At 37.4% G+C, this 14,108-nt stretch overlaps 1 protein-coding gene across 2 annotated transcripts in view; it reads left to right on the top strand.

Annotated features, from left to right (window-relative positions):
• SOX6 (SRY-box transcription factor 6) overlaps positions 1–14,108 on the top strand; it is a 385,937-nt gene that overhangs the window by 126,059 nt on the left and 245,770 nt on the right. For both annotated transcript variants that reach the window (XM_045016229.1, XM_045016227.1), the window contains one exon: positions 183–393. In XM_045016229.1, the coding sequence (XP_044872164.1) occupies positions 183–393 (211 nt within the window). The remainder of the gene's footprint in view (positions 1–182; positions 394–14,108) is intronic.

Raw genomic sequence — 14,108 nt, 5'->3', positions numbered from 1 at the left:
GGGGGATCCCTTCAGGTGCATGGGTAACAGAACCATTCCTTAGCATGGAATTTAGAGACAGTTGCCTAATTTACTGTTGTAAACTGCTCACTATATTTATATACCTTCACTTGTCATCTAATCCATACGTCGCAGATACAAGTGGAATAGTTTGTGTTTTCATGTTATGTTGTTTTTTGCAGGAGTCAGAGAGTAATAAGTTATGTTCCCTATATTCCTTCCGGAATACCTCTACCTCACCACACAAGCCCGACGAAGGAGGTCGCGATCGCAGTGAGCTAATGACCAGTGTTAATTTTGGAACTCCAGAACGCCGCAAAGGAAGCCTTGCTGATGTGGTGGACACACTGAAACAGAAGAAACTAGAGGAAATGACCAGGACTGAACAGGAAGGTATGTGCGGGCTAAGACTGTTGTAATATATTTTTTCCTGCAGATTCTATGCCTTAAAGAATGTGTGGGGTATCAAGAGCCAGAGAAGTGCATAATTGGCATTAACTGGGAAAAAGTTATTCACAGTTACCATGGCAATGGCAGTTTGTGATCCGTTAGGCATGTTAGACAGATATCTCTGTTTCCTAAAACTCCCTGAATTTTAGGTGGTGCCTATGAGTCAAAGCAAAGATTTGAGCTTAGATGATGCCTCAGCTTATTAAAAAAATTATGATGAATTGCTAGCTGGTCTCATCATGTTCATGGATATATTTCAGTAATTTTTTCTCCTTTTAAGTGAAAATATTTGTTTTAAACAATAGAAGTGCAGAAAAACATTAGTTATTTAATTTTATCTCAGTAATTGTCATCTTTCTTCACTTTATTCATAACAACTTTTGCAGCCAGGAAGGTAGGCAATTGTTCTAAGGCTAAGGAGGAGTTAGCTCTGACCTGTATATCTAGATCTGTGGCTGAAGAAATGCATTTTATAAAACATATGTGCATATGTGAGAAGGAAATACAAAAATAGGGATAAATCATGAGGCAATGAATCACCTTATATTCAGTTCTTAGTCAGCATAAACCTCTGTGATTTAAATGAGAGTTTTGCCTGAATAAGGACTAAATAGAACTGGGGAAGTGAGTTCATCCTTCTAGATCTGTACATGGATGGATTCTACACAGAGATCTTCACGTTTCATGTGTAGTGAAGCCTCAGCGGCCTCTGTGGCGCCATCTGCCCAGTCCCTGAGCCCGTGGGGAGACCTGCACAGCATCTGTATTAAAGAAGAGGTGGTTGGGGTGTATGTCAGAGTGAGGGCGGGTTAGAGCAGCGGGTGCTCATAACCTAATATCTCTTCACCTAGACTCCAGTGGAGAATCCACAGTTCTGTGTCCGTAGGCTTTTCCTATTCTGCCTCCGTGCCATGGAATTCCTGCTTAGGGAGTGTTCTGGCAAAACAACAACAAACTTTCAGGGAGTCAGAGGATCCTGAAGTAGACACGGTTGTGGTTCTGCGGTGGGACAAGTCCTGCCCCCTGCAATGAAAAATCTGTGAAAAAACATGCGAGAGCAGGACACTTGCAGAGTCTTCCATCTCCCCCATCAATTAGTGGGTATTTCAGGATTAAGGGAGCTGTAACATTCTGGAGATGAGGATTTGGCTCACAGGCTTTTAAGGGTATATGGTGAGATCTTCAGGCTCTGTGTAGCAAAGTAGAAATCCATTACAACTGAAACAACCTATTTAAATGTGGCAAAAATATGCAGGGAGGTAGATATGTGAAGGTTTTTACATTTCTTGGCATAGTTTTTAAATGACAGGCACATAGTTAACTGTGTTCTATAGGTGTCCTTTCTTAAGCTGGAGAAGCGTCTACAAAGAATGTCCCAGATTTTTGAGAACCATCTGTCTGTTTTCAGCTGTAAAGATCATTCTTTTAAAAATTATCTCTTAAGTTTGATGGCTAGACTAGGAAACTATTTTAAATTTTACTTTGGCAAAATCTTTTTTTTACAGTCAGTTAACAGTTGTTCTGCACTCCATGCTAATCAAAGGCTTCTTGGCTCAGACTTGCTGCTGGAGTTTGAAGTTGTTGTTGATCATAGTGACACCACTGCTAAAACTTTTCCAAAAGTACATTGTGTGGAGTGTAAAACCAAATGTGCATCAAATAGTTTACAGTTAATATTTTAATGTGATGGGTTAAACACTTTAACTTCTCTTCCTACTAATTCTGGTGTCTTTTCTGTCCTCACTCTTTATTAGTATATACTAGCATTGGTTTAATCTAGAGACGTACTTTATACAAAAAAAGACCACTTTTTACCGAATGTAAGAGTTCTCCATTCTCCATATTCCCATGAGGAAGAGTGTTTGCATGATTTATAAAATCTTGCTTTCTGAGGAACAGCTAATGCTGGAGCACTGTTCATTTTAATGCCTCTTTATTTTGGCACAAAAGTGGCTGACCACATCTTCATGTTAAATTATTTTCATGTTTTTGCCCCACTACTTTTGCAGAGAAAGGTCACTTGACTATTGCAAGAAATAATTGTTGGGCATCAATTTGCAATGTGATTTAATCAGTGACTATGGAAAATTAATTTGCAGCAAATATTTGCAGTTGTGCAATGTGTTTCATACTCCAAAATCTCAGATATTGTTAATTTTTATATAGAGTGGAAATAGATTGTAATTGTTGTGGTAGGTTTTGGTACCTGTGCATGTGAAATAGCAAAATGCTGAATGTACCTGCTTCAGTGTTATCCTGAAAAACATATGGGTAATGCAAAATGGCAGTCCACGACTTTTCACATTTGCTTGATCTGAATAAAATGAACATTTAAAAACTGGTTTCAATTACATGTTTTAAATATTACAATTGACTATGTATGGGCAGACCCTGTGTTTGCATTGAATCAATTGCAGGAATGAGACATAGGTTAGTAAACACATTTTGTCCTGTAGCAGACCCTTTCTTTTAAATGACCTAATAATCGCCTAATTATAGCTGGGCCAAAGAGGTTTGTCTTTCAGCAAATAACCATCAAAATAGGCTTGTTTAGAGTAAGTTGATAGTTCTTCTGAAGATGATACACAGCCAGGGCTGCTGAAGAGTCCTATGCATGGGTCATACTGAGCCCTGATATAGTCATGACCTAGTACAACAGTGTTCCTAGTCCAGAACATTCAAAAGCTACTGTCTATTAATGAGAGTCATCATAATACAATAATTCAATTAATTTAATGGAGAGGAAGCATTAACTCTTACTGCATACTACTAAGTTAATTCTGTGGGTCTTTTCTTCTGTGTTTCTCAAAGGTCTTTACAAACAAATTAAGTTTCTTATCACTCCAATGAGGTAGGTAAATAGTCCTTTGTTACAGTTTTACATGGAGGAAACTTAGTCATAGGAAGGTTATAGACTCATGTTCTACTCCCATTAAATCAACAGACCAATTGGACTAGACTCTAGATGGCTATTGCCAGGTCATGCAGTGAGTTGGTAGCAGAGCTGGAAATAAATCCAGAGCTCCTGATTCCCAGTCCCCTGCTGTGACCAGTAATGCCCCCATGTTTCCTTTAACGTCACAAAATTTCTGGTCTTCCAGAGGAATATGGCCTAGGATTAGCGTGAGTCTCCAATGCAAAATGCTTCATAGTTGGTTGTGTGCTTTCAAATATAAAATGTCAGCCATCCCTGTATATGGTGCTTCTGGGCCCCACGACAACTGGTAATTGTGAGAAAATGAATATGAGTTTAAAGACTTTATCATGTCTAAATAAATATATTTAATCAGAGTCCTTTGGCTTCTGAAAATAAGTTGTCTAATCAGAATTTCATTTGAGCAGCTGCGACCAAGGAGGTCAACAGGCATTGCCTAAGAGAATATGGCCCAGCTGGTTAAATTTGGTTGTTGTAGTGATTTAAATGGTCAAGTGCTGCTTGTAATCCAGGACCTTCTGTCTGCAAAGGAAAGAGTGAATGCTTCAGCATAATGTACAGCTGTTTTAATCTTTCTTTAATAATAGTGCTTCAGCCAATATCATGCCTTGTGTATCACACTACAAACATAAGCACCTCATGCAGGACTAAACATATCTTAGGTCAGTTTCTTGAGTTACATGTAATTTGGAAAAAGACCATCACCTGCAAAACTCAAATAATAATGAGTTCCCAACCCAGTCCTTGTACAGATTGTACATTAAAACAGCCTGCGACTTAATTTGTAATGATATGGAAAGAAAATAGATGTGGTAGAATTTAAATATAAAAATAATAAAATTCTATTCAGTGTTTACAGGTCACTTAGCTGAGTACATAAAGACTTGCTGAAATGTATTCTCGTGCGGTATAAGAGGTCAGAAATGAGACCAGATGTCTAATTTAACTGAGCCATACCAAACATTAAGAGTTTTGGATAATTTCAATATACTAACTTATTTACATTTTCTGTACAAGGAAATGCACAGTGTTTTGAGGAGGGCCTTTCATTGATTAAAAAAAAAAAAGAGTATCTTCCAGTGGAAGAAACATTATTTCTTTGCAGTGTTCAGATGAAGAGTGTACATGTTTGGCACCCCGTTCAAATGTCTGTTTTCCCCCTTCCCCTCCACACGCTCTACCCTTCCAATAAGAGAAGTCACTTCCAAAACATTGCTTATTACTGTGCTTATGTGATATATTTCCATTGTCTGGTCTGGCTACTTCTAGGTTCCAACCAGACATTATGTTGTACCTCCACCTAAGCCTTTAAAAGTAATAATTAAGAACACATCTTGTCTGTAGGTTGAAGGGCAGATTTCCCTTCAGAGTTGATACCCGTGCAACTCCATAGGTATGGAATGCTAGTATGGCCAGTCAGCTGGCACTCCTGAGCTGGAAACTGGACGTGTCATTTCTGCTAAGTGCTAAGCCCTCATTACTCAGGGCCTTGAGTCCTACTTCACTTTTAACCTTGATTCTGTTATGTATACAGTATCATTTTTCAGCAAAGCTCAGTTCAAAATTCTAGCACAAGTTTTTTATAAACTGCTTCCCATTCTTGTTTCATCATTGAAGACCAGAGTTGGACATGCTAAAAATCAGAGATTTTTAATTACCATTCAGGGTAGAATTACATGCCTCTATGTAAATAACAGTATATTACTATATCCATCTCTACTATCTGTCATGTATGCAGGTGCTCTCTCTCTCTCCCTAAATATATATGTAACATGGAGCTGACCATGTATACATGTCTAAATGTATATTAAATATATATTAAACACATGTTCATAACTAATATACTATATGTATGATAGAGTTTATTAATTACTAAAGTACTATATATGTAGATATTCAATGTTTTTTCAACTCTTTCTTGACCCTTCATTTGCTGGTGAAAATTTTAGAGTTAATACTAAAATAGCTAAGAACAATACAAAACAAAAAAACTCTTCCATAATAGGACTAAAGATGTATATAGAACAAAGTACATGGAAATGTGCGCAATTCACATTGATTTCATTGAAAGTTACATTGAAAGATATTTGACGATACGGTGTGGTCTATAAGTGTGCTATTGTCATTACATTTCAATTATAGGTTTATTAACATCTGTATATATACTGCTCACAAAATCTGTATACCATACCATACCATACTGAATGAAAGAAATGTTTCAGTTCTACATTCTTTGTTCAGCCTCCCACTGGCATGAAAGGATTGATCCCAACAGTATGTCTATAAGTAGCCCTTTCAGTTTAGTTTCAAGCAACAGGGCTTCCATCACTTCTCTTGGGAGATGTTCCCATAGCCTTAGAGATCTCACTTTTAGAATGATTTGTCCCTTATATTTAGTTGAAATGCTCTTTTTGTTTAGTTTTCTCTGCATGATTCCCAGTTATACCACGTTGGATCACCCTGATAAATTTCCCTCCCTAATTATTTTTTACAGTCTACAACTACTTGTAGACAACAATAATTTTTCTCCCTTCTGGTGAGTGAGTAGAATTCTTTTTTTCCTCAGTTAATATTACACTCTTATCCCAGTGTAGTGTTAGAGGACATAGTGCTCAAGGAGATTTTATCTTTTGGATGAGACAAAGAATTGAGTTCCTAGCTACTTGTGGGCATTGAATATGTCCTTGAACTTTTCTAAAGAGTAATGGCTGGATTTAATTCTAGTTGGACAGTTATGTCTCTGCCACGTTCCCACCTCCAGTGTTTCCATTGAATAAGGCCTCATTCTTGTCTGTTCTAAAATATTTGGCAATTTATTAAATAGATATGCATTATACATTCTTCATGGGTTCTGGATGGTTACAGATACATTTTATAATTGAACAATTTTTTTCATAGTTTTACTATAGTTTGAAGTTAGGATTATTCAAAGTGATATGAATTTAATTGCATCTGAAGAAGTGGGTATTCACCCACGAAAGCTCATGCTGCAAAACGTCTGTTAGTCTATAAGGTGCCACAGGATTCTTTGCTGCTTTTACATGAATTTAATTGTTTTGTGGTAGCTCCTGGAAGCCCCAACCAATGCTTGGGGTGGGTGGGTGGGTGAATTGTGGTAGGTACAGTTCATAGATACTGAACGATGGTCTCTCCCCAAAGAGTTTACGATCTAATAGTCCCCTTTTTCCCCTCTGAAAAACCTTTACCAGATTTGCTATATATCAGTCATATACTACCTGCTCCATTCTCCATGAATTTTCACAAATACTTGCTTGTAATAGAGTGAGGGTCTGATCCTATGTCCATGAAAGTCAGTGGTAAAGTTCCCATTGTCTTAAATGGTGCAGGATCATCCCCACAAATTTGTGAGCAGATTCCTGTCAATTCACAGATGGTCATGTATTCGGACAACATTTGTACATAGTCCCTTACCTGCCTTTTATCAACAGCTGTATTGTCATGGTTTTTTGTATTTACTAATGGTTTTTTCTTTCAAAAGGAATAAAGCACTTCAGTACCTCAGTCTTTATACAATCACAGCTGATTTATACTTTCTTCTGTTGAATGAGCCTCTTCTCTTTCTAGCATTCCTTTTTTGCCCAGTGTGTTAGATTTGTGGAAGCCTTTCTTGTTCCTCTTTTTATTATTATTATTATTTTTTATTTTTTCTGGTAGTGCCTATGGACCAATAAAAACAGGACTTTGTTGTGCAGGCACTGTACAAACAGAGTAATAGACAGTCTCTGTGCCAAAAAGTTCGCTATCTAAATAGACATGATAGACAAAGGGTAGGGCAAAGGCATGGAGGACACTTTCCCCCTTTCATTCTGTATTCTTGCATAGCTTACCTCTTTGCTACATGCCTGATTGACTCTCTCCAGTCCTCTGTGTTTTCCTCTAAATCTGTCCATTCCCCTTTGATGTTCTTTTTTACCCTCAGATCTTTGTGTGGTCTCTCACAGTCACATTAGTCACTCATTTTCACTGCTTTTTCTTCCTTTATGAAGAAATTGTAGCTTGTTGTTCTGTATCTTAATGATAGTAGTTTTGGGGGGCTCCAGCGTTGTTTCATACTTGTGTATTTTAAACAGTATTAGCCATACATTTAAAGAAAGGGACATTATGTCCTATGAAACTATTTCTTAGTAAGCTGAATTCCAATAATTGAGGGACACTAGCAGAAAGCACCCAGTTATCTCAGTTGGTTCCTCATTAGAAGTAGATCTAGAATGGCTTCTGCTCTGGTTGGGTTCTCTGCTTTTTGAATTAGGAATTAATTTTCTATTTAAATTAGGAATCTCTTTGATGAACTCTGTTTATAACCCACTCAGTGTCTGGGTACTTAATTTTCTCCCTGACTAAACTCTTTTGGTTTCAAACTCCCTCCATTGCTGGTCAGAAGATTTTTTTCTTGTTCTTTTGTAGGCCTGGGAGTGTGTAAAAGATTAGTGCCATTTTGACTTTTCTTAATTTCTTATGTACTCAAAGTATTTCAGGGCTACTCACTTCATGATCAAAATATATCTCACTGGCTTTGTCAGTATTTCCAGCATATAATGTCACATTATAAATAAGTAGAGGAGTTGGAGAGCTACCTGTTTATCCTAGGATTTGGTATTGGTGTTCATCATGGTAATGCCTGATCACATGAGACTACTAGGTCTCCCCCCACATGTCATTGGGCTCCATACAAACTACAATACCTGGTGATTTCTTATAATTCTTCAGTCTCTCTCTTGAGCTGACTGCCAGCAGAAAACATCCTGTCTTGTTTTTTTGGTTCACAAATCTGGTTCAGCATACATGGGGTAGTACAGGCTTCTCCACAGTGCCCTGAGATACTATGGAGAGGGGAGACAATATAAATATGGAAATGGATTGCCAATGTACCTCACCCCTCCCCTGTAGGGACCATCACTGGGGTGAAAAAGTACTTTGGCTTCCATGCCCAGTCACCTTTTAGCCTCTGTCCTTAGACTACTAACGAGGGTACCAGTTATTCAAGATAGTTAAGACCAAAGCAGGTTGTGAAGAACTTCAAAAAGATCTCACAAAACTAAGTGATTGGGCAACAAAATGGCAAATGAAATTTAATGTGGATAAATGTAAAGTAATGCACATTGGAAAAAATAACCCCAACTATACATACAATATGATGGGGGCTAATTTAGCTACAACGAGTCAAGAAAAAGATCTTGGAGTCATCGTGGATAGTTCTCTGAAGATGTCCACGCAGTGTGCAGAGGCGGTCAAAAAAGCAAACAGGATGTTAGGAATCATTAAAAAGGGGATAGAGAATAAGACTGAGAATATATTATTGCCCTTATATAAATCCATGGTACGCCCACATCTCGAATACTGTGTACAGATGTGGTCTCCTCACCTCAAAAAAGATATTCTAGCACTAGAAAAGGTTCAGAAAAGGGCAACTAAAATGATTAGGGGTTTGGAAAGGGTCCCATACAAGGAAAGATTAAAGAGGCTAGGACTCTTCAGCTTGGAAAAGAGGAGACTAAGGGGGGATATGATAGAGGTATATAAAATCATGAGTGATGTTGAGAAAGTGGATAAGGAAAAGTTATTTACTTATTCCCATAATACAAGAACTAGGGGTCACCAAATGAAATTAATAGGCAGCAGGTTTAAAACAAATAAAAGGAAGTTCTTCTTCATGCAGTGCACAGTCAACTTGTGGTACTCCTTACCTGAGGAGGTTGTGAAGGCTAGGACTATAACAATGTTTAAAAGGGAACTGGATAAATTCATGGTGGCTAAGTCTATAAATGGCAATTAGCCAGGATGGATAAAGAATGGTGTCCCTAGCCTCTGTTCGTCAGAGGATGGAGATGGATGGCAGGAGAGAGATCACTTGATCATTGCCTGTTAGGTTCACTCCCTCTGGGGCACTTGGCATTGGCCACTGCCAGTAGACAGATACTGGGCTAGATGGATTTTGGTCTGACCCGGTACATTCTTATGTTCTTATGTCAATTATGATAGCGGTTTTTGTGATATGGGTACTGCTAGGAGCTGCAATGACACCACCAGGTCATTTCCACAGCCCATTTTGATGATGCTTCTGTGTCCCAGTTCAGAATGCCCACTTGTTGGAACTTACTCTGTTTAAACTGCTTCAAGACCTTTTTATCTATTTTCTGATCTGAATTGTGCAGATTGGGTCATTTCTTCTAACTAAGATAGTTTTTGGATTTGGACTTTTTAAGGGAAACACCTCAAATTTATTTGCATCCTCTACCCGTTATGATTAATTACCTTTTTATTAGGACTCACAGCATTGCTGTCTTTCTTCAGTTAGCGTCTCTGAGCTTCAGTTATAGACTGCCTTGCAGACAGGAATGGATTAAACTGAACTGAACCTGGATCCTCTAAATGTCACCACCTCCTGGGCTCATCCAACCAGCTCCTCCCCAGTGATTCTTCCTCTCTTAGCCTCCTAGAATCTTCTTCTCCATCCCTGTGCCTCTAGTTTCCCCATTCCATCTTTGCCTGCAAACTCATTAAACCTCTTTCCCCCCAGGCCTCACCAATAAAAAGAGAGAATTTTACATTTTTGACTATATGATAAAATGTCTCAGCTTTTCTGTCAAATGCTATTTCATCTATTTATTGCAGTACACTCACCTACATTTCTGATGCTTTTTAGGAATCATGTATTCTGTGACTTACCTACCTATGCAATATTTGTATCAAAGACCTGTTAGTTACATTATAAGCATCATGAAAGCAAATAAGAAAATGCAAGGAGCTATCTAAACAGCCAGCTCTTCCCTTATGAGAATCAGAAAAGCAAATTCAGTGTAAATGGATACAAATGAAAGAAAATCAGGCTCCATGGCTAAGACCATTATTGAGTTAACAGCTATAAAAATATGCAAAGCTGCTTCAGTTGTGTGGACTCGGCAGCAGATAACTAAATTCAAACTTCATTGCTGTTTCTAATGTACTGTAAAGCTAACAATATTATGATCAGAAAATGTTTTAAGATAGGAACTGAAGTACATGCTGTAGTCGGGTTTTGATTTAGCAAATTAATATTATGGGCCAAATTGAAACCCGTATTTTTGACAATTTTTCAGCTTTAATATAAAAATCTCTAAAGAAAATATTTATATTCTTTTGATGGCTTCAGCACCATGTATGCCAACCTTTATGCAAGCGAATTTTCAAGTTCTTTAGGTGAACAACCTCAGGTTTCTTTGGTGACAAACTTTAGTTTTAGTTAGTCCTATTTGCTCTGCCGTTCCTGCTGTTTTGTAACAGGGCCTAAAAGTGCTTTAAGTGCTTGTGACTGTGGTAATGAATGAAAATATCTTTCCAGCACTGAGAGTATTGCATTAGACTGAATAGTCACCTTACTTGTAAAAGCACTATTAGAGAGGGGCAGCTGTAAGTAAGGATAACGATTTGTGTCCACTGCTTATTTACTGAAAATTGTAAATGTATTATTTATTGAGAGCTCTCTAGACAGTGCTTGTCAGAATAAAAATGTCAGCTCTGAGCAAAATGTTATAATACATAATAAAAATGCTAGGTGCGCACTTTAGAGACACAACTAATTAGATCCGCTTTTCTTAAAGAAACGACAGTAAAAATGCTCAGTGTTGTGTACATTTAAAATGCTGATATATTCCTTATTTTCCTATACAGAATTTGGTTTGGCTACCTTATCATTACTTAAAAATAATTATGACAACTTTATAATGTTGCTACGTGAAATACAGAGGCATTTGCCACCTGGCTGAAGGAGGCAGCTACACAATCAGGCTGCCCAGCTCAGCTTGCAGGGGGAGCATCTGCTCTCACCTCTGTGGTTTAGTCTGAAAATACAAAATGCCACTTCCTCCATGAGCGATGCTGGCTAGCAGGCTTGTGGAAAACTGCCTCCAGTGTAAGCAATGTAAAATTATTAAGATTAATCCTCAGCTGTGCTAATTAACCCCAAACAAATTTTACGTTAAGGAAACCATATCTATTCAACATCAATTTTACTTTTGTTTACTATTAAAAGCCATTAAGCACTGGATAAAATCAGTTAATTTCTTTTATGTATTTTTATTTAAAAGATATTTTTAGTGCTAGTTAAATATTTTTTTGGAGATTATTTCTCCTCCTGAGGCTTACAACATGAAAGATGTCAGGTTAAAAATATGTACTGTCATAGAGTGTCTTCTTATGGGCGAGAGGAAATGTGGTTTTGAATTTCTCTCTGTAACAAGGAACAATTTAGTTCAGAATGATGAAATTCAGATCACAGCTTGTTAACAGTATTCTTCTTTTTCAGGGTATATCAACCAAATTCAGCCCTGCAATAAGAAAACCTAACTCCATTTACTTTAACAAAGTTATGTCCATATATACGTGGTTTCGTTTTGTCCATCTGGTAATCTTGCAGCCCTTCACACTGCACGCTGGGCCTGATCCAGTTCTACTGAAGCCAATTGGAGCCTTGTTAGTGACTTCAGCAGGAACAGGATCAAACCCTACATGAGCTCCTCTTATATCTGTAATTCAAGTTCTGTCCCAACCTCTATGTCTTCTCACGTCCCAGCGTATATTATATTACTAGTGAACACAAAGTAGGAATCAGAAAAAACATAATCCAGTTTTCTGGGCTAAATTTTTCTGTGCTACCTATATGTGTTCTGATGAATCCTTTTAATTTTTGTATCCAGTTAGACAGTTCCTTCCTTATGTGCTCATTGGCATACTGAACTTCAAGACATAACCAAAATGAAATGAGTTAATAGACATGCATGTCAGAATCCTCCCCTTTTCTTTAATAACATAGCAGAGCAGTCGCGGAACAGTAGTTAAGAGAGATTCATGAAAAGGAGAGCATAATAGCTGTGGTTGATGCAGTAGTGTAGGCAAATATTGCGTAAACATCCCCAGACAGTTCTGCTAACATACCTCAGTCCTGACCAACAACAGCCATGCTATTCCCGTCTTGGGCTGCTCTTTTGCACAGACAGCCAATCATGCAAAGCCATGCCAAAATGTCCTGTTCTGCAGAATAACATTCTGGAACTTATTAAATAACTGTTGTCTTTTATTAATCAGAGTGTATTTTTAGTTTTATTTGGTAAAGTACCAAGAAGTTTCTGGGCATGGTGCCCTATATATAAACAATTATTTGCTTTCTTCTACTTTGTTGTTGTATTTCTTATTAATGCTTTGGAGTGAAAAGAATAAGGCAGCTTTTACATAACTATTTGCTGTACTTTGAAATGCAGTTATAATGTATTGTTATCAGATTAAATTCTTCGATCACCTGCTGTTTTCACGTGATTCTCAGCTGATTTGGCGTGACTTGTATCACCCTCTGAGCTGTGGGCATTATCTTTACATCACTTATAGCTTCAGTGAACTTGTACGCTGTTTTGCACTTTATCCATTTGAAATCGATACACGCAAGTTGACATTTTCATAGTCTAGTGTTTCTGAATGCTACAAGGTATAGTCCCGGAAGTAGCAAAATGTAACTGAAAACTCAGTAGCCCATCCATATATGTCATCTGTTTGGTGCAAATTCCTATTAATTTCCCATAAAGTCCTAGGCCAAATTCTGCTGTCATTTACAACCATGTTGTATTTGTTGAGGGTCCCAATGAAGGCAGAATTTTGCTCTTTTAAATGTGTCTTTGAATTTACCTGCCAGTCTGATACTAAAAATGTGTCTGGATCCTAGTACAGGTATTAACACTTCCTCTCCTATCTTAAATATGTAACAAGCAGGTTGCCATTAAATATTTACAGTGAAACAAAAACTAACACAAAGGGCAGAGGTTTGATAAAGCGTCAGAAGAGCTTGCTAGTGAAAACCAGAGGCTCTGGGCCAAATTCATTCGTGGAGTCACTCGATTAACTGAGTTACCCCAGGAATAATTCAACCACAGCCTGCATACATTTGCACCATTGTTTTAATATTTTATAGAGGATTTTGAATTGCACAGAAGGAATGTTAAACACCTAGTACCTGAGTGTGCTACCTATTACAATAAGCTTTCTTTATGTAAAATTTTCAGTTTCCTTTATTAACTGTTTTTGTTTTTGCCTATGTAAATTTGTTTGTTGCAGCTTTATTAATAGGTTTTGATATATCTTTAATTAGCCGGTTAATTAATAATTCACTTGGAACATTTGTTTCTGCATGTTTATTGTATCTCTTGTTCCTATGGTATAATGTCTTGATAAGGTTATCTTATCTTATCTACTGCATTGCATTGCATTGCCTAAATACCAAATCATAGAACAAATTACTGTAAGACATGCAACTTCAGACATCAAATTAAATGTATTGTTAGTGAACAAAACATTTCTATTTAATAATTTTCTCCCTGTTAATCTTTATTAGCAAATTTAACCAGTGCTATACCAGTAGTAAAACACATTGCAAACATTTTTTAAATTCAGTTTAAGTGTATATCACCAACTCAGAAAGAAACCAGGTAACTGGGAAGCACTGCATTACTATAATGCAGAATGGCTGCAGGATGTTATTTCTATTAAGACTGCAATTTGTAACCTACAATCGTCCAGGCTTTTTTTGTGTGTATTTTTCTACTAAATCATTTTTTTTAAAAGCCAAAAAGAGACTATCGGATTTGAAACACAGTGGCCCTGAAGTGATGGGAAAATGGCCAAGGTGTCACAGCTAATTTCTGACCCTGCTTTATGAGTTCTGCTGTTCCTTATTCCCCTT

This window comes from Mauremys mutica, chromosome 4 (genome assembly GCF_020497125.1).
Source record: "Mauremys mutica isolate MM-2020 ecotype Southern chromosome 4, ASM2049712v1, whole genome shotgun sequence".
NCBI classification, from domain to species: Eukaryota; Metazoa; Chordata; order Testudines; family Geoemydidae; genus Mauremys; species Mauremys mutica.
This window is presented reverse-complemented; position numbering and strand designations above follow the sequence as displayed.